Source organism: Dipodomys ordii, unplaced genomic scaffold (genome assembly GCF_000151885.1).
Source record: "Dipodomys ordii isolate 6190 unplaced genomic scaffold, Dord_2.0 Scaffold186, whole genome shotgun sequence".
Taxonomy (NCBI): domain Eukaryota; kingdom Metazoa; phylum Chordata; class Mammalia; order Rodentia; family Heteromyidae; genus Dipodomys; species Dipodomys ordii.
The window spans coordinates 2182453-2204329 of NW_012267402.1; the positions used below are offsets into that span (position 1 = coordinate 2182453).

The window sequence follows — 21877 nt, forward strand, 5'->3', positions numbered from 1 at the left end:
TGTGTCTATTGGCCATCCTTCTTTCCTCTTCAGAGAGGTTTCTCTTTAAGTCTTTAGCCCACTTATTTATTGGGCAGTTGTTTCTTTGAAGATTTGTTTCTGGTGGATTTAATTTTTTGCCCCATTTGTTAGGAAGTGGAAAGACTTGGAAAAAATTATATTAAATGAAGTAAGCCAGGCCCAAAGAAACATAGGTCCCATGGTTTCCCTTATTTGCAATAACTAGTGTATGTCTGAGTTAAGTAGAAAAGGTCATATAAGTTGATGTTAGGGGAATGAATCCCAAAATAAGTATTCAAATTTTTTTTTCTTTCATGCAATTGTTTCTAACATATTTATAAGATGATTTCTATGTTGCTTTGTATGTCCCTCCCCCACAGTATAACCCTTACTTTCACTGTATTTGATGTTGGTATAATTTGTGGAGGGGAAGGGCAAAAACAAATTGTTTAATTAGGGATACAGGTGGACCCATTGCAACAACGAGATGTACAAGTCATTATGTTGAAAAACGAACTTTACAACTTTGGTGGGGGGGAGGATAGAGTGGGGAAAGGTGGGGGGAGTATGGGATGTGATAGGAAGGAGAAACAAAGAGGAGGCAACAATGCTTGATAAGAAATGTCCTCGTTATCTTGCCCATGAATTGTAACCCCTGTGTACAGTATTCTCACAATAAAAAAAAGTAGCAAATACAGATGACAGAACAATCTTTCTAAGCACAGGGAAGTTCCAAGACATTTTGTCGTGCTGAAAGTTACACAGAGTACTGAACCATACCTTCCTACTTATATATAACTCTGCTAAAGTTTATGTATTAGATACAGTAGGAGATTAACAATAACAAAAAGGAAAACTCTAGCAATAAAGTATGAACTTGGGGCACTGGTGGCTTATGCCTGGAATCCTAAGTACTCAGGAAGCTGAGATCCGCAGATCATGGTTCAAAGGCAGGCCAGGCAGAAACATCCATGAGACCCTTATTTCTATTAGCAAAAAAATCCAGAAGTGGGGCTATGGCTCAAGTGGTAGAGCACCAGCTTTGAGCACCCTGAGTTCAAGCTCCATGACTGATGACAAAAAAAGTATTCTGTTGCTAGAATTTTCCATCTCATATTTTCAGACCCCAGTTCATTGTAACTGAAACCATAGAAAAGGAAACTATGGAGAAAGAATAATGGCTGTGAACAGGGCTGGAGCCATATGACCAAGAGCAATAGAGAAGAAGAAATAAACTTTTCCTAAATATTAATCAAGGTGTCAGGGGAGATGGTTTCCAAAGAGGCCTAAAAACTGAACAGGGCTGATGAGAGGGACTAAGGAAGACCCGTCCCTAGGTAGAGGAAGTAGAGGATACACTAGATCATGCTGCCTGCCCCCAGCTCAGCTCCTCCCACTCCGACAGCCTGATTGAGGCACTTGAGCTCCTGGCTATAACCACTACCTGAGCCCAGAGTAGTCCTTTCATGAAGTGTCTGCTATTCATTCTCTCTTGCCTTTATTCCTCTAGTCATCAGACTCAAAGGAGCAGAAAGTTCAAGTAGACATCATGCTGGGCTCTACAATGCTGGAAGCCAGTGTAATCAGGCATGGGCTTTGCCTCTGTTTGGCCATGTCAACTTCTGTAGCTGCTGGAGTGGGACTTGAGCAAGAGGCTGGCCCCCAGAAGACACAGGTGCCAGGCAAACTTAGCCATACCCACAGAAGGACACACACACACGTGCCTAATCAGACTCAGCCATCAATGCTGTGAGGAAGTGGATTCAGTTGTTCTTAGGGCAGAAGGGCACAGGTTATGACTCTGAGGGTTGATACTTGGGCTGTATGAGAAAAGAAAACCTTACAAGTTTTCTGTGTGGTGAGCTGAGTTGCATGAGCCAGCTAGTCTCTCCTCTACAGAGCTGGGGATTGGAGCATGCTACTAACAGAAAACATGATAATATAATAGGAATCATGAGCAAAATTTGGCCCTCTAAGATGTGGTCCAGGACTGGGATTATAGGCATAATAGCAATGGAATTCATAAACCACAGGTGCAAGGGTCATCCTTGTTTTAAACCAGTCTAAGCTCAGTCAGCTAGACCCAGAAGGTACAGCTGGCCTTTCTCCAAAGTGTCACAAATACTCTATGCTGTCATGGGAAACAGTGTGTAGGCTCTGCATACCTGAGGATTCCAGCTCTCCAGTATAGATACAGGGAGTATATCAGAGCTGACACTCATTTGGCTGGAGAACACAGTGACCTTCCAAAGCTACCCCAGGATACTCTTTCCATATAACTCATTCATGTCGAGGGGCCCTAGATCATCCTGTCTACTAAGCAAACTCTCTTTCCTCCATACAGCTGCAGTAAGCACCAGCCAACCTTCTGCCCTATCCAAGAGCTCTTGAGAACTCAGTTCCCACAATACCTCAGACCCTTTAGAATTAGGAAAAATAGGAGGATGGCATGCAGCTGGGGTACAGCAGACCCACTAGCCAATTTCCATTTCTGTCATTTATACCACAAAATGCTGGAGGTCGAGTGACAGAATAGGGGCTGGCACCTGATTAAAAAAAAAACAGTACTTACTCTTATGGAGGTGTTGTCCTATGCACTGTAGGATACTGCATAGCACCCTGAATTTCTATCCACTAGATACTAACTGCACATTACTGTACCCTACTTTTGACAACTCAAAATATCTCCAAACAGTGCCAAATGTCCCCAGGGGGCAAAAATCACACTGATTGGGAGCTGCAGGTGTCTGTAAAACCATGTATGAGTGTCAAGACCCAGGAGTTTGGTGCCAGGCTCTGTCCTGGCTCTGGCTGGTAGTTATTATCTTGGGCAACTCTTATTCCAATCTTCAGAATCCTGCTATCATTTTCAGAGGAGTCCTAGGCCCATGAGTAAACAAAATGCTTTAGAAAAAACTATTTAGCTTATTAGTGCCTATGTATCTTGCATAACTGGATTCTGAACCTATTAATGAATTTCTAAAGGTGTTACACTGCATTTAGCATGTAAAATTGATTAGGAGTTGGGGTATGGCTCAGCAATGATACAAATTTCTCAGAATTCATGAAGCCCTGGATTCCATATCTAGCAACAATCATATGCATTAAACATTGTTAGAAAAGAAATGTACTCAAAACCTGACTTATATAACCATAACCTCTCTGAACATCACCTTTACAATAAAAAACATTGTTAGGAGAGCAGATTTCATGATAAGTCTTGTTACGGAAATTAAATTAAAGGAAAACTTAGCTCTTAAGTGTTGTATAGCTAGAGAAGGCCCTGCAGAAGAGGAATGTTTCTACATCATTTCTCCTGAGTTTTCGAATGAGCCTCACCCACACCAGACCATTAACATCCTGCAGTAAGAGGTGATCAGGATTCATGGACTTGGGCTTCCCAAGATCCTCCAGCACATAATATGAAGAGACTGGCTCTGAGAGACCATGATCCTGGTGAGACCTGGAAGCCCTTGGGGCTCCCCCTCCTTCCTTCTGCTGCATAATCCCCACATCAGGATTGTTAAGATCTGACCCAGAGGAGAAATCGCTCCCCACTCCTCCACCAAAGCACAGCCTTCTCACCCAAAGGCCATGGTCACTTTCTGCCCTACAGGAAATAAACAGCAGGCCACATAGACCAGTGGAACCTCGCTCATTTCTGGCAGCCCTGAATCTTGGAGGATCCCTGTTCTAATCTCCCCACCCAATCCTGAAAGACCTGAGAGAGAAGAGTTCCCCAATTAAAGTGGTACACACACATGGCCTCTGGCTGAGCCCCAGCCAAGATGTCAGGGTCTCTTTATCAATGGCACTGCTCCCATTTATGTATCTGCAGTTTTATAGGATCACCCACTTCCCAACACCAACACACTGAGTGATGAGTTAAGCAGGTGAATTGCACTGGGACAACAAACCATGGTTACTGCTCATGCCCTTGTGTGGACCAACACAGAGGAAACTTCTCCTGTTGTCTTTCTCAGATCTGCCTTGTTACCTGCCCCCTGGTGGTGATGTATGGTTAGAAAGGTCACAAGGCTGAGAGCCCTGGGAAGATGTGCTATACACTACAGGGAGGAAAGGGCCACCCAGTGCTACATCCACAGAGGGGATATGCCGAACTGCCTCATTAAAGGCAGCTTCCCAGGCAAATGATTTAAGTGCCTTTTATGGTTAAATTACACACTTTCATTGCTATATTTTTCATTCTTTCTCATTTCCCATAAAACTATCTAGCTGTCTCCATGATACATTCCAAATTATATGGTTTGGAATCCCCAGGCTGTCTGAAATATGTGCCCTTTGAGTAAAATCCTTGTACCCCAATTCCCAGTTATGTCTTACTATCAAACCAAGGTCTTTTAATGTCTAACTGTCCAATCAGGGTGAAATGTTGTTGTGTTGGGTTTTACAACCCCACCATTCGATTTGATTTACCAAGTTAGCTAGAAGTCTTCACTGAATTTCATTCTTGGCATCTTCGCTTGCACAATGCTCATCAATTTTTTGGGATGCCTTTTGGCCTTGAATTACACATGTCTCAGCGTTATATACACATGGATATTCCTGTTGCCGTGTCATTCTTGTTTGTGAACAGTGCAATGAGGTGGTTGGGCTATGGGAGAGGAGAAGCTCATTTGTGAAATCTGCATATAAAGGTTGATGGGATCAACTGTCTCACTTTTCAGGTCTACTATGATATCTCATAAGAAGTGGGAAAGAAAAAGCCTCAATTACTATTGCTGTGTAAGAAATCACTCCAAATCCAATGGTTTAAAAGCTGGGTTTCTGTGCTGCCCTCCTGGCTTCTCTGAGTTAAGGTTTGGGCAGAGCAGGCTGGAGGCTGTCCTTATTCCCTTTATCAATCTGGGCCTCAGCTGAGAGGGCTTGATGGATAGGGACGGTTTGTGTCTGGGCTGGGGGTGCCAAGAGACACACTCTTATGTTTTTGGCAGCTGATTCTGGCTTTTGGCTAAGACCTCCTCTATGCTATGTGCCAGAGCCCCTGGCCTCCCTGTGGAGGAGCTTGGGCTTCCTCATGACATGACACCTGGGTTCCTGGAGGGAGAGAGTGGCTGGTTTGAGCCTAACCTGCCACATGGATGACTTCCAAGCTGTTGTAAAGGCCTGGCACACTTACTTGGAGGAATACTGAGTCTCTCTTTGTGTGCTAGAGAATGGGTAGGAAGGTAGCATTGGGGCTTTCTTTAGAAAATCTAGTTTGCCACATTTCCACAGTCTTCTTTGTGCTCTATGATGCCACTGTTTCCTTGACCATTTCATTTTCTATTCAAACAGTTCCCTTTGGTTCAGTGCTTCTTAATAATGTTCAAATATCAGTTTGATTGCATCTGTTCTCCTTGGGGAGTCTTGCTTTCCAGCTCCCACTGACATCAGAGGCTTGGCAGTACCCAGCATGCCCACACACGGAGCTATAGCCTAGGCCTCCAAGACTGCTTCCCACCCCCAGCAGAGTCTCTCACTTTTTAAATCAATTAAGTCTTTTAATGTCAAAGATGTGGCATGAACTGCATTGGAAACTCACTGTCAGCCATATGTTATATGTTTTGTTATCCCTGAGGCTTCCCAGACCCCTGACCCACCTTAGGTACTGGTGAGACTTGCACTGAAGGCCAGAGAGGTTTTGACAGATTTATGGTCCTAGAATAGGCCACCCTAGAGTTCCCACTCCTGCTCCAGGTTCACTATAATCCTTATGTGTCTAGCTGTGCACAAATAATATGTCGCCTAAGACAATTTGCCATTGCAGCCCATGGTAGCTATAGCTTCACCCATACTTGTAGGCTGAGGGCCATTGTCCTAGAGGGAATCACCATATCCAAGCTGTTTTCCAGTAGAGTCAAAAGCAAAGATGGAGTTGTGGCCATGTGCCCCTTGATCATAGACTTTGTAGGGAATGAGGCCTTGTATCTGAATCTCTCCGTGGTATGTAAAATGGTATGTGGTGACCATCATGATGACCATGGTAAGGACAAACAAGCATGGCCTCTCTCACGGGTCCAGTACTTTACATGCATGCATTCATTTGACTAGTAAAATAAGTCCCCTGTCGCAGGTATTATAGTTACAGGTGAGGAAACTGAAACACAGGAGATTTAGATCACTTGTTCAAGGACACATAGCTTCCCAGAAGCAGAAACCAGCTAAGATAGTTCAAGAGGCTTAAGGAAAAGAGAATAATGAGGAGAATCAGAGACACCGGTGAGGTTACATTGGCTTCTACGGGTTGGTCCTTACTTCTGTTATCAGAGGAAGAGTAGAATCTCCTAGACTTGATGTCATAGAACCGTGCTTAACCTTTAAGTTCTATAACCCATTACATGAGGTCAGAGATCCAAGGTCACAGGGAAGTGAGTGTGAGACTCACTTTTGCCCCACCTAGAGCAGGTCCCAGTGGGACACCCAATAACCGTGCCTCAGACAGTGCCACTGGCGGTGGAAGTGTAATGATAAAGAACAGACTGCTGTCCTCTGTGCAGTACAAGGACACAAAGGTCACCTAGCTCCTATCCTGGTCTCATTCCTCTTCTCTGCCCGTGACTCCCTGAGTGTGGGACCGGAATGAAAGATATTCTCATCTCTCTTTAGCTAAGGCTGAGCAGAAAGAGACTCTTTAAGGCATGTTTCTGGTAGTTTTATTTGTATGGTTTTCATCTTCAAAAACTGCCTAGATGAAGTTACAGATACAAGACAGAAAGCTCATCTGAGAGGCTAAGTTAGAGATAGTCTTTTCATAGAAGAGGAACTGAAGAGCCAAGCCTGGGTTGTGGCTGCACATAGATAGATACCAGCTGGTAGGCAAAAAGCCAGGGGTTCTTTTTTTATTATTATTGTGAAAATACTGTACACAGGGGTTACAATTCATGGGCAAGATAATGAGTACATTTCTTATCAAGCATTGTAGCCTCCTCCTTTGTTTCCCCTTCCCATCTCTTCCCATCCTCCCCCCCCACCCCCCATCCTGCACCAAAGTTGTAAAGGTCGTTTTCGACATAACGACTTGTACATCTCATTGTTGCAAGGGGTCCACCTGTATCCCTATTTAAATGACTTGTTTTTCCTCTTCCCTGCCACAAATTATACCGATATCAAATACAGTGGAAGCAGGGGTTATACTGTGGGGGAAGGACATACAAAGCAACAAAGAAATAATCTTATAAATGTGTTAGAAACAATTGCATGAAATAAAAAAAAAAACATTTGGCCAGCGGTTCTAAGCAGCACATTTACCCTAGTGCTGGCAAAGGATATAGACAGATGATCACAAAGTCAGAAAGTAGCCCTAACAGTGCAGAAACCAAAGAAACGGAGAAGGTGACAGGAATGCCAGTCCCTTGAAAACACTGGGTCCTGGAGTCAAGAGCTCAGCCTATGGGCATAGCATACCTTCACTTTTCTCTCTAGGACTGTGGCTCCAGGCACCCCACTGTCACAATATTAACTGTGCCTGCCGACAGCTGGAAGACACCCAGTGTCTTTCGCTAGCACATTGATGGCATTCCTGTCCTCAGTCAGAGATTGATGTCTTTTTGGTTTTTTTTTTTTGGAGGGGGGCGCGCAGTGGTTTAGAGCTTCTGCGATATTCTCTGTAACTGATCCAGACCAGCCTGTTTTGGAAATTTGGTGAATATTCTCAACACTAGAGTGTTCTAGAAGATTGTAGACAGTAGTTGGCTCTTTAGTCATTCTATATCATCCTTGTAACTAAACGATATGCTGGGGCTGGGGCTGGGGCTGGTCAGGGAAGGTAGTTTACTGGTAGAGCATTTGCCCAGCACGTGCAAGGCTCTGGATTCCATCCTTGGCACCAGAAAAAGGTCAAATAAAATAATAAAAACAGACGTGTTGTAGTTCCTCTGCTTAGGCTTGTATTAACAGGAAGTGAAGGCTTGCATGGTGGCAGGGCTCTGGCATGCAAGGCTTGCCTCTGGTGGAAATCTCTGCAGGTTCTATCCTGGGAACTGCCACGGCTATGCCAGTGTCACTTGGTAGCATCCCAGCAACACTAAGAAAGCTACTCTCAAAACCGCCCTTGAACAAACTCAGGGGAATGACGTGCTTGCCTGTGCCACGAAGTTGGTGAGTAATTGACCATTCTGTGTAAGCACCTCATGTTCATCCATAAATTGACTCAGATGAAAATCTGAACAAGCAGGATTCATTTCCTGCTGCCACTTACTGCCAGCTGTGCCTTCAGTGCAGTGTCCCCGACCAGCTCATGTACTGAAGTTTGACCCAGTGTGGCCATGCTTAGATGATATGACCTTGAAAACTTTGGGCTTAGTGGGAGCTGATTAGGTCATTGGAGATGCACCCCCAGAAATAATTAGTGTGGCTTTCCAAAGTCCCTGCTGGTTCCCACTAAGGTGAATTTTAGTATTTTCAGCTCAGGATGACATTGAATATATTCCTTGTCTACAACTCAGGAACTTCTGTTTAGGGCTGTCATCCTCAGCTGAAAATACTAAAAATGAAATGTTTTACCAGATCAGGTTGAAATGAACTTTCCCTATTGTTTTCAAATGCAAAACTTCCATATGAAACAGCTTAACAATAACCTTTCCATCTGTGGTATTTGATTTTGGTATATACATTTATCTAATTTGGGATGACCCGTGGCAACAATGATACTCAAAAGACTCTATGTTGGAAACGAACTTTACAACTTCTGTGGGGGGAGGTGTGGTTGAGTTAGGGGAGGAAAGAGATAGTAGGAGAAAAACAAAGGAGGGGGTAACAATGTTCAACAAGAAATTTACCTTACTCATGTAACTGTAACCCCTCTGTACACATCTTTACAATAAAATAAAATTTTAAAAAACATTTTTCAAAAGTGAATTTTTAAAAAGCAAGCCTGGCCCCTGAATCTGCCTGGGTTTCTCTCTTGATATGTAATCTCTCTACCTCCCACAGTGTCCAGGAGGCCTACACCAAAGGCACAACTGATGGGGCCACTGGCTTTTTTGGCCTCTAAACCTGAGCTAAATTAATCTCTTTTTAAAAATACATTACTCAGGTACTTTTTCATAGCAACAGACAACGGGGTAACATAATATCCCCCTGGGATTACATGCACTGTCTTATTTATGTCTCCGAGCATAGGCCTCGGATTCATAGTTAAAATTTGGATTCAAGAAGTCCTAGGTTCAAATCCAGGCAATTCAACTTTCTAGCCAGTTACCCTACGTCTACTGTGTACCATCCCAGCCCCTCCATTTGTCTTGTAGAGTTTCTTTAGGAATAAAATGGGAAACATATTGGCAAGACTTAGAACTGCACCTGGCTCACAGAGTGTTCCCGAAAAAGAGATAGCAATAGAATTATTGTATTTCAACCACCATGTAGCTTATTTTACATATGGGGGAACCAAGGCTAAGGTTAGATGAGGAACTTGTTCATTCAAAATCAGCCTCCTCCTAATGACATGGGCACCCAGCTCCATCTGGATCCAAACCTGTTGCCATAGCCTGTGCTCCTCATGGATCAAAGCCATGCAGCTGCGTATGGTCCTGGATTCCTCAGGGAGATGTCTCTTCGCTTGAGGGGCTCTTTCACACCATGCTGAACATGATTGATCATACAGACCCATTGCCAGGCCCAGCTCCCAGCTACCAGCTGTTTTTTTTTTAACCTAAGTGAAGGAGAACAGTGTTCATTTTGCTCTTTACTTTGGTTCTGCGTCCAGCAAACTATAATGATGATGATGATGATGTTGTATGTGGCTTTGCTTTGAAGGACCAATGTCTTCTTGTTGTTCTGTCCTTTTGGGATCCCTGTTCAAAGTGTTCAGTGCAAAGCTACAGGCTGTGACTTCACTGAGCGAAAGCTTCACCCCTGATAAAAGCAAGAAAAGCAACATGATTAAGTGGGCATCTCTTCCATCCAAACCAGAGGCCAGAGAAAGCACAGTCAGATTGGTACCTGCTGCCTGCTGCCTCCTATTCCCTACTATTTTATGAACTGATCCTTTGAATCTTTTTTCTTTTGCCAGGACAGTATTTTTGAAAATATGCTTTCATGTTGAAAATACCCAATAGCTTAGCACACAGTTTTTCTGTCTCTTTTAATTGGCTTGTTAACTTTTTTCTCTTTATTCATTGTAGATCTTCTATCCTTCTGCCCTTTCTGAAAATCTGCTGCATATTTATACTGTTATAAACCTTCTCTGCTTTTTCCGTAACTGAATTTTCAAGCAGCTCAGAGCCATGCCCTTTCTCCATGAAAATTTAAGTAGAGCATAGCTTTTAATTACCCTTTCCCCATCCCTGACAGGAAGGTTTCCAAACATAAAATAATAATCAAAAAGCTCTTAAAACCTTGGAGCTAGACTCAACAAAGATAAGAACATCATGTTTCCCCTGGTCCTTACTTCTTTCTTTTGAACATCTCGAGTCTTTTTCAAACCTCGGGCATTGTTTGCCATGCCAGGTTCATGTCCAGCAGCTTCTGCCTAGGTTTTTATGTAAGGAGCTGTGGCCTGATAGTACTTGAATCTGATACTCTAACAGCTCTTTCTCTTAAAGAAAGGAAGACACCAGCCAGGGAAGAAGTTTAACAAGGAAATTTTTCAGTTAGGAATTCAGAGCAAAAGACACCACTGCACAAGATCCCAATCCTCCCTCAGCTGCTACTATGGAAGGAAGCAACTCTCAGGAAGGTTTTGTCCTGTGCTGGGGACAAGCACTTCTGCCTGGCTGGCAGATATAGGAGATTTGCCATAACACCCCTATGTCATTTCATGCAGAAGAATATCTAAATAAAATGCTTCTTGGCTTTCCAAACTATGTCCCAAAGGTGCATGCCATACATAGCTCAGGACCAGGAGCTTATGTCAAGATACCCAAGGCAGAAAGACTAACTATAGGTGTGCAGTAAGCCCTGCCCTAAAGGGATCTCGTGCAGGTCAAGACACAGACTCTCCAAAACTCTCCTATTGAGATCCAGGTCCCACGATAGCCCTAGGTTTACATGAAGCCATCAGGTACAATGTCATTATCCTACAGGACGAAGACCATCATGTTGGCTGTGGGCTCCTCTGATACAGCTGGTAAGGTTTTGAGGTGCTTCAGACTCCATGATGGGGAGTGTTGGTTGTCTTGTGCACTCATGGTCTTTTTGAGACATTACTGCCAGGTCTTGAGAAAAGAAGGAAAATAAGCCTTCCATTTTAACTGTGTTGTCTTTCTCTGGTCAGCTTTACAGAATTATATTTAAAAGTTCCAAGTAGAACGGTACTTCTCCCAGAAGCATTAATCCACTCTGTTTCAACTTCTTTGTTTCTTCAGAAAGAGAAGAAGAGCGGGCTGCTGAAACTTCTAGCTGGGGCATCTACCAAGAAGAAGACACGTTCTCCGCCATCCATCTCTCCAACCCATGACCCCCAGGTAGTCATGGATTCTTCACTCCAGGGTGCCATGGGCCCTGAAGTGTCCCCATTGTCCATCCACGGCAGAGCCGGCTCCTGTCCTATAGAGAGCGAGATGCAGGGGGCCATGGGGTTGGAGCCTCTACACAGAAAAGCAGGCTCCTTGGATCTAAACTTCTCCTCATCTCCTTCCCGACAAGCACCTCTTTGCATGGCTGCCATCCGCCCTGAGCCCAAGCCATTACCCAGAGAGAGGTAAGAGGGGGGCGGGGGTCTCATAGTCCTATAACACCTGAGGCTGGAGTCCCATTGGGGAAACAGGGAAGGTCAAGTTTTCCAAAACAACACTTGGCTCCCGAGGGTGGCTGGTACACATCAGGTGCAATGTGTTTGGGACCTAGAGCACATGTCATTGTTTCAATCCACCTGGCTCCTGGGTTAGGGATTATAGGGAATTCATCAGGAAATTTGTCAGAACCAGTGTGGTTCTGTGTGCAAAAAATCAAGAAATTAGAGTGAGGACACTGTGCTCCCTAACTCTGAGGACCCTGGACAGGACTCCAGGGCTAAGTCCCCTGTAGGCTTATGTGCTTTACCCAAAGAACAGCGCTTCTTCAGCTTCAGTCCACTGTGATATATTAGAATTATAAAATGTCGGGTTGAGAGAGATGGAGGAGAATGATGAACGGGTGATACCAGTGAAGATGCATTATACTTATAAACGGATTTGTTGAATGGCAACCCCTTTGTGTAATTACTTAAAATAATAATAATATATTGTTGAAAAAATATAAAATAGTTCCCCAAAACTGGCTTCAAGAGTATATACTTTATTAGGTTGAACTATACAAAATTGCCAATATTCAACCATTTTTGCCTAAACATGACTTGAGCACCAGTGGCTCACGCCTGTAATTCTAGCTACTCCAGAGGGCTGAGATCTTGAGGACTGTGGCTCAAAGCTAGACCAGGTAGGAAAGTCGGTGAGACTTTTATCTCCAATTAACCATCAAAAAACTGGAAGTGGAGAGGTGGTTCAAATGATAGAGCAAAAGCCCTTGAGCAAAACAGCTCAAGAACCGAGCCCAGGCTCTGAGGTCAAGCCCTAGTACTGCACGATAGTTTTAATAATAATGAAAATGACAATGATAATAATAATAATAATAAAACACGAAAACTCTCCCAAGAAAGCATTCCTGGAATGTCTACTAGAGTCTACTCTGCCATTCAGCCATACTGGCTCCTGCAAAGTACCTGCTAAGCTCTGAGACCATGGCTACAGGTGCCCTGTGGTTGTGAGGGGTGGGAAACTTCAAGCTTCCATCTAGATCATCTGCACTGGAGGCTGAGACAGCAACACATATTTTCTGTCAGAGGCACAATAGTAAATATTGCTATGTTGTAGGATCTAGGAGGCCTGTGACAACTCATGTGCTCTGCCTGTGTAGAGGGAAAGCTGCCATGGACCAAATGTACACAAAGGTGTGGTGTTCCAGGAAGCTCTATGTAGAAACACTGAAATGTAGGTTTCCCATAACTTCCTTATGCTGTGAAATCTTTGAATTTCTTTTTCAACCATGTCAAAGTATAACAATATACCTAGCTCTCTGACCACACACAACCCACAGTTCTAGATGATGCCACCCAGGGTGGTGTTGAGATCTGGGGACACAAGGAGAACCAATCTCTTCAGGACTCTAGAGGAAGAGCAGATATTGTCTTCTGATGAACAGCTAAGTTCAAATCTGCCTTCATAACCACAGTTAAGAGTTATGATGGCTCATATATATTATATATATTGAGTGTCCTATGCAAGTTGATACTGAGGATAGTCTGTAGTAGGGATGAATTTTTGCCATTAACACCAGGATGGCCAGGCTCTGCACTAAGCATCTCCTGAATGTATGTGTGCTATCCTGTTGAATTGTATGTGTGTGTATAGGTATATGTATACGCATATATATATACAGAAGTTGTATACAGAACTTGCATACAGAAGTCCCCATTCAACAAAACTATTTATGAATACAATGTATCTTGGTCAATGCCATTCCTTTTATCTCTCCCCCATTCCACCCAACCCACCCCTTATCTTAATTTTCTTAATTTTGTAGGGTATGAATTGAATTGTATGACTGAATTCTTCTCTGACCCCTTTTCTCATTCATCTACCTCCATCCCCTTGGTCACACCCCTCCCCACTCTTTTTGACTACCAGTTTCCTAGTGTTTATTTTGTTAGACTCTGAGTTAGTCTTTCTATGAAATTACACCATTTGAGTTCTCCCCTGAATCTACTATATTTCAATTAATATTTCTATGTATACTTGAATACCACCCCAAAGTGTTTACTTATATATTTATAAGTTAATTCCAGGCTCCACATTTGAGAGGAAACACACATCCTTTCTTTCCCTGGGCCTGACTTAACATGATATTGCATCATTTGCAACAACAGCAACAAAAAAGAAAGGGCCTATTGAATAATTTTTAAGAAGAAAAAGAAAGAATTCTCCTTTTTTGTCGGATGCAGGACTTGGACTGGGGGCCTGGGCACTATCTCTGAGCTCGAGGCTAGAACTCTACTACTTTGAGCTTCAGCACTACTTCCAGTTTTCTGGTGGTTAATTGGAGATAAGAGTCTCATGGATTTTTCTGCATGTTCTGGCTTTGAACCTGGATCCTTAGACCTCAGCCTCCTGATTAGATAGGATTGCAGGTATGAGCCACCAGCACCCAGCTGAAAGATACCTAACATGACTAAGAAGCTTGCTTTCAATTTGCTTACAGAACATGAACAAGAGAAGGCTTTCTGACCACAGAGCCTAAGCTCTCAGCCCTTCCAGATGTCAGCATGTGATTCCAAGCTCCTCATGTGCTCACATTTTCCCCCAGTCATGGTGTCACCCATGTGGGTCCCTTTCTCTCATGAATTCACAGACCCTCAGATGAATGGTATCATACTGAACACCACTCAACACTCAAACACACACTGGACATTCACGCATTGTACAGAAATATTACACACACCTATCCACATACATCACGCAAATTCCTAATACAAAGACATAGAATCTAAACACACATTCAGATATGCTATATACACCATATAAAACACAGGCATATATCATACCAACACATAGTTGTACCCCATACCCAGACACATCAAAAACTACATACACAACCACACCTACATATAAATGCATGCCACATTCCCAAACACATAAACAAATACCATACCTACACATAACGTACATACACAAATACATGTACTGTTCACATATTCCCTTTTTTCTTCCTATCCCTCTACTTTTCTTCCTCTATCTGGGACCAATACCACCTGCCTGTGATTCTAAACATGGGTCCTGGTCCCTTGAAGTCACAGAGTTGATCTTATTACTCCTGAGAGTGAACAGACTTATCCCCTAGGACTCCTGCCTTTCAAGAATCCTAGTTTTATCTTTAAGACATGACTTCTAATCTCCACAATAAGAGATTATGAAATTTCTGTTCTTAAGAAAAACCTCCTTGGAGGCTCTGATTAACTGTAGCAAATTTAGAGATCACTGCCATTCTCAGAATCTTCATTCTAATCAGGAGGTTATTGTACTCAGATGCTCCAGGCACCTTCTTTGTCCTCAAGAGCTCATTAAAGAAAAGCATTTGAAAAATACAGCCTGAGATCAAACTACTGATGTTTCCCAGAAACTGCCTCTCCTCAGCCTCCACAGCCACAGGCCACCTAGTAACTTGGAAGCCTAGCAAGTTGGTGTTAAGGATGTGGCTGTGGAAATATTGGCTTCTTGGACCAGGACAAGAAGACCCTCCAGGCTCTGACCCTCCAGGCTGTGAGTAACACTCATGTTACAGCAGTATAAATATGAGCAGCACAGTCAATGTGGAAGTGTCTGCCCACAGAGCTGAGGATAAAGGGGCTGAACACAAACAATGTCCTGCCTGCTCCTATGGGCAGATTCCCAAGGTCTCAACACCTTCTCTCCAGAGGATCTGGGAGACAACAGAGGCTGCCCTCTCCTCAGTAGTCTCAGAGAAAGAAAGCTGAAGTTGAAAGTGGTGCAGAGGGCAAATCCATGGCAGCCACTCCAGAAAGCATACCTGGCAATTCCCCCAGACCTGTCTGGCTAGCCCTGCAATCTCAGTAGTCCTGCACCTTCAACTGTGGGCCTTTCCAAGCCATTTGTTTGTCATTAATTTAACACAGACAGATGCTGATTTACACGGTTCAACTTATGATATTGTTACTTTATGATGGTCCTGTTTTTCACGTTCAGTGCAGTTTCTTTGTAAATTACTTGATAATTCAATTACTGCAATTCATTACTTTATTATAGCTTGGGTCTATTGTTAGATGAGTTTGCCCCCACTTGGAGTGGCCAGAAGTATTGCTTTCTGTAGGTTAGATATATTAAGAACATTTTCAGCTTAACCATACTTTCATGCTGTTCCTGATGCTTGAACTTAGGGACTGGGCACTGTCCCTAAGCTTTTTTTACTCAAGGTGAGTGGTCTTGAGCCACAGATCCACTTCTGGCTTCTTTGGTTTAGTAGAGATATCCTACTATGGGTTGGCTTTGAACAGCAATCCTCAGATCTCAGCCTTCTGAGTAGCTGGGATTTCAGGCAGGAGTCACCAGTGCAAAGATAAAATTTACCATAAGTTCATTTTATAATGGGTTTATCAGGAGTAACCCTATTGTAAGCTGTGGAGCATCTATGCACAAGCTGATAGCATAGTTCAGTGTCCAGGATGTAGATGTAGTCTGGTCAGCAGGTTGATGCTTTGCCAGCATCACTACATGCCACCACTCAGGGGCCCACTTCTCCTAAGCCACATAGAAGCAAATGTTCTGTAAAGCCTACTGGTTAGATATATGGCCACCTGTAATCCCTGTTGTCACCGAGGGGATGATAGCCGTATTTATACTTGGCAGGGTAGATTATCTCACACATTTATGAAGCCATGATCATGACATGGGAGTAGCTATTATCCTCAGCTGCTCACCAGGCCCTATGTAACAGAGAACATCATTTACGTTCATGCAGTGGGATGAAGAGCTCAGAAGCTGGGAATGATCTGGACAGAAACATTAAACACTTGTCTGAGATAAATTCAGCTCACATCCATCTAAGCTCATTAAATCATGGAATAGCTCAGAAGTGCCAAATTACTTCTTTCTAATGAATTACATTTTTTTTAAGATGCTTGTTTGTTTCACATCTGGCAGTTGAAGTAAAAGCCCAAACTAGAGTTCAGAGTCTGAGGAATCATCTCACACTCTGCCTTTCTTTCCCTGGGGAAGAGTAGGAAGGAGCAGGTATTCAGAAAGGAAGTATGGGATGGCAGGGAGCCACAGGTAGGAGGGGCGCTGGTCCTCCTGGACTCACACAGCCTCCATGCCGTGCTGGAGGGGCAGGGACGGTGCAGTTTGTATGTGGGCTGTCTGACTTTGTAAACTGCTGTCTGTATCCCAGCAGTTCCTCTCTCCCCCCACAGTGAGGGGCCAGCAGACAGTCTTTGCAGGCCTGGAGGAGGCATTCTGGTTTCTCTCCTTTACTCCCTTGAGAGACAGATTCTGGCTCGCTGTTAGACAGTGATGGAAAGTGGTCTAGCCCTTCTGCACCGTTCAGCTATTCCAAGGCACTTGGCCTTAGGATGCTGGGCCTAGCTGGGCTTCCTCAGGGATAGAAATACTCCATGCCCACCAAATCAACCTCAGAGTTCCCACCCTCATCTTTTCATTTGCCTGAAGCATGGGAGGCTTGTATGCCATAATCTGTGAACTCCCCGTGGCTAGGCCTAAGAAGACTCCTTAGCTCAGCCTATTCTGAGGTGATAACAGGGCTGACCTCTTCATTCAGCTGCCACTGTAGGCTGAAAATTTCAGAAAACAAGACTTTATAATCAGATCCTAGGCTTTTGAGGCTCAGCTCAGGTGCCATCGGTCAGGCTCTTCACTTCATCTTAGATGGAGTTTCTCCAGGCCAGAAGGCCTGGAAGGGCAGGGTATGACCCCTTGATCTAGGTAACTCTAGCACTCAGAGGCCCTTTGGGGACACAAAAGGAGTTGAGTCCAGACTCATGAGGAAGGCATAGAGCATGATAGATGGAGCTACAGCTACAGACCTGAGCTCAGACACTCTACTCTGTAAGTGGGAACAGGCTGTAGATGAACTGTCCTTCCCAGCCAGCTGCCTATGCACCCTTCAACCTCCAAAAGAGGCGACTCCACTTAATATAATTGTTTCCAAGTCTTCCCATATCCTTATGAATGGTACAATATCATTCTTTCTAGTAGATGAGTAAAATTCCATTATATATATATATATATATATATATATATATATATCACATTTTCCTGATCCATTCGTCCATCGAGAGGCATCTGTGCTGATTCCATAACTTAGCTATAGCGAATAGTGCTCCAATGAACATAATGAGTATGGTTGTTTGATGATTTTACTGTAGCCTTGTTTGTGCTCTATTGGATAAATGCCCAAGAGTGGGATTGCTGGGTCATTGGGTAGTTCCATGTTTAGTTTTTTGAGGAACCTCCAGACTTCTTTCCAGATGGGTTGAACAAGCTTACATACCCACCATCAGTATTAGAACTCCCCTTTGGCCACATCCTTGCCAGTGTTTGTTGTTGTTTGTTCTCTTGATGATGGCCAGACCCAGAGAAACAGTTTGCAAGGTTTCCCTTATTTGTGGTAGACAGAATGTGCCTATAAATCAGTAAGTAAACATGTTGGGTGGTATGCAAGTGGTCATAGATGAATTATTGAAGTATAATAGACTCCATAGAGAGCTCAAATAGTATAATATTTTAGAAACATTAGGTCAAAACCCAACAAAATCAACACCAGGAAATAAGTACATCCAAGAAGGGGAAGGGGAGAGGCAGACAAATGAAGGGGAGAAGCAGGTAGTATGCACTCAAGAATTCATCGTATATGCTACACAATGATCAGAAGTAAGGAAAGAAGTGGGTCGAAGGGAGGTGAGAATGTTGAAGCAGGTAACACTGATTGAGATGCATTATATTCATAAACTGCTTTGTTACAGGGCACCTCCTTTGTACAACTATTTAAAGATAATTCAAAAAATTAAAAAGAGCTGACTAACAGCTGAGGAGCAAGATGACCCATAGCTTCTGTGTACTGGTCATCCCTGAGTGAGAGACAAGTGGGTGGTAAAGTTGGCTGGAGAAGCAAAGAAAAGCAGAAGTGTGAAAGGAGACTGGAACACACAAGTTCCTTCTTAATTTGGGCTTCTGTGAGAGAGATGGGAGGCTCTGAAGCATTCTGAGCAGAAAGGGCCAGAATCTACCAGTGCCTTTCTATCATACCTGTGGGACTGACAGGGATGAGAAGAGGCCCACGCATGCAGAGATCACAGACACTGTTTAGGATGAGTCCTGAGTTTCTGCCCCTCAGGAAGCCCCAGTGTCCTTGGAAACATTACAGGAGACTAAGTAATGCCCAGATAAGGCAATCTCAACAAAATGAGTATCTGGAGTAACTTTCAGTATTGAGTTTTTCAAGAAGAGAGAACAACTATACTCTGCTCTCCACAAAACTTACCTCCTAAATTTAGGATCTAGAGACCCTCCCCAGGATGGTAGTCTCTTCTCAGCAATTACTGTGCAACTATCACCCACCCTGAAGGCTAAGGGTATGGGGCATCCAGATGCTCTCTGGAACTCTCTTGGGTATCAGAGGGCAGGCTGAATTTCCTGTTGGGCTAGACGTAGAGTACCAGTAGGTACTCTTTTACTCTACCCTCAGGGAGTATAACTGCTCTAGAACCCTGTTCCTCACCCTTGGCCAGATTGTAATCAGAACTACAATACATGGGGAAATTTAATTCCCTACAATACAGTAGTGTCCAGTGAGCACCGAACTCTTTATACATGAGTATTTGGGCATTTGCAAGGGAACAGGGAAGAGTTGAGGGAAGCAAGCAGAGCTCAGGACAATAGGGCATGAAAATTCTCAGAAAGTGTGAAGAGGTTGTTGGTGTGTGTGAAGCCACTGAGATTGGTCATTGGAGTGACTTTGGGCCCTGCTCTCAGGTGTAACTAGAACAAAGCACAAATTCTCCTGGAGGCCAGAGGGGAGCTAGGACCATCTTGGGAAATTCAACCTTGGGATACTCCAAGCTATGTGAATGTTTATTCGAGTCTGTATAGACAAAAGTAAAGCCTAGTAGCATAGAGGGCTCAGACAGGCCTGCTGGATTATATCAGAAATACTTCTGTCAAGACCGTAGCTAAGTGCTTTTTAAGGCCTGTTCTTGTGCAGCACCTGAAGCACTGGATCCTTGATAAGGTGCCAAACAGACAGCCACACCCTGGTCTTAGATGCCAATAGCAGTTGCCCAAATCCACAGGTTTGCACCTAGAGCTGCAGCTAGTTAATCTAGCCCACAGCAATCTCTCCAGGTGATCAGCAGGCACAGCCATACAAGGAGGCTCAGGCTCCATTTTATGGAGCTGGTCTGAAAGGGTACATCTAGTACCCAAGTCTTAGAGAAATGACATGTGGGAAAACCCTTGTTAGCACTTTTGATCTTGATCTCTGACAGTTCAGGTGCCGAGTCTCTGATCATCTTTTGATTTTTGGAGCTCAATTTGAAAGGATGACCATTTGAGCAAAACAATCTTCAAAGCATCTTCCCCCAACCACATTGGCCCCTAACCACCTGAGAGGTAGTAACATAGGAGAGGGGCTGATTTTTTCAGATACAGAGAATGACTCTCAGGTGAGTATATAAGCCCAGGGTCCCAAAGCCAGCACTGAATCCGTATCTCAGGATGTGCGAAAAGGAGGATGTGGGGTGGAGAGGCCTGCATGGCCCTGGGTTCTAAATAACAAACATTCCAGCTACATTTTAGATATAGAAGCTGAGGAGCCGTTTCTTCTTTATTAAAAAAAAATAACAAGTGAAAAAGTATTTGGGCAAAACACAGAATTGTATAAAGTGAAGGAGGTAGCCCGAAATTTCAAAAGCTTAATGGAGGAAAGAGAGGAGGAGGAAAATTTTGGAGAGCCCAGAGCACAGTCTAGTGGGTGGGCAGGCTGTGGGACAAGAGGAGTCACAGACCATCCCCGGATCTAGGACATTTGTGGCCTGAATTGTGCACCACTGTGTCATTTGTCTCCCTCAGGTACCGGGTAGTGGTCTCCTACCCACCCCAAAGTGAAGCGGAGATCGAGCTGAAGGAAGGCGACATTGTCTTCGTGCACAAGAAGCGAGAGGATGGTTGGTACAAAGGGACTCTACAGAGGAATGGCCGCACAGGCCTCTTCCCTGGCAGCTTTGTGGAGAGCTTTTGAAGCCTGGTGCTCTTGTTCGGCACTGCTGGCTTCACGGAGGGTCTCCAGGAAACTGCCCCAGCTTGTTCCAGCTGTCAGTCTGTCCATCACTCCCTCTTGTGGACCACAGAAGACCTTGAAGTTGAAGAGCACATAACTGCCTCCTGATCTTTCTGGGACTTGCTCTACCCATCATGCCCTAGGCCCCAGGTCATTTCAGGGGCACCTGGCAGGAACACCTGGACTGGGGTAGGGACCAAGGGTGGGTACACCTTCACCTGAAACCCCATCTAAGAGCACACCAGGGTGTACTTTAAGGCCATGCCAAGCCCTAGTAGGAAGGTGCCCATGCGGGCATATGTGCTGCTGTGTCCTCTGTCACCCAAGCAGTGCTTGCCACCTACACAAGATGAGGAGCTGCAGAGGCTGCAGGCCTGGGCGGTGGGCTGGGGCCAAGAGCACTGGAAGGTGTCTTCCCTGGATGTCAGCCCTCTATATACCTCAGTCACCTGCTGCCTCTCCCCTCAGCTAGGGCGTTCACCAGTCACTGAAAGGCCAGCCTCATGGCTCCTATTGGGTAGCCAAGCAGAATCCTTGTGGCTTTGTCTCCTACCAGGATTATACTCAACACAGTTGTGTTCACTGCTGTCCCTCTACATCGCTTCCTTCTTACAACATCTTTTTAATGTACAGCTGTTCGACTTTATATATTTCTAATAGGTCAGACATTGCCTATTTTTCATACATCTGGTGCTGCCTTTTTGTAAAACTAGTAATGACTTGGGTGAGCTTGAAAGTAAAAAAAAAAGTCTGAGGTAACATCAAAGGCAGGATTTTTATATTTACTATTCAAATTCTGAAGCCCGCTGTGAAGCCAGTCTTCAGCATCGGCGCTGGCCACTGCTCTCTGTGAAGTGAGCGTTAGTGCTCTGCTGAGGTGATTGGAGGGAGTTGGAAAGAGCCAACTTCTTTAAACCCTTACCAAAACCCCAGGCTCTGTCTAGACAGGGATAATTATTACTCAAGAACTGGAAACATGTCGAGGAGGACTGCCACAAATGTCCTTTCATGTGGCAGTACAGAGAACACATAGGCCAACCCCAGCCCGGGAAGGTAGAAGCTTCCATTTATTGTTTCAGAAAGAATCACTGCAGTC

General features: G+C 44.2%; 1 protein-coding gene across 2 annotated transcripts in view; it reads left to right on the forward strand.

Moving 5' to 3' along the window:
- The window catches only part of Sh3rf3 (SH3 domain containing ring finger 3), a 368946-nt gene extending 347766 nt beyond the window's left edge, over window positions 1-21180 (forward strand). For both annotated transcript variants that reach the window (XM_013034285.1, XM_013034284.1), the window contains 2 exons: window positions 11307-11641; window positions 20574-21180. In XM_013034285.1, coding sequence (XP_012889739.1) covers window positions 11307-11641; window positions 20574-20742 — 504 coding nt within the window. In that variant the 3' untranslated portion in view covers window positions 20743-21180. The remainder of the gene's footprint in view (window positions 1-11306; window positions 11642-20573) is intronic.
- The last annotated feature ends 697 nt before the right edge of the window (window positions 21181-21877 follow it).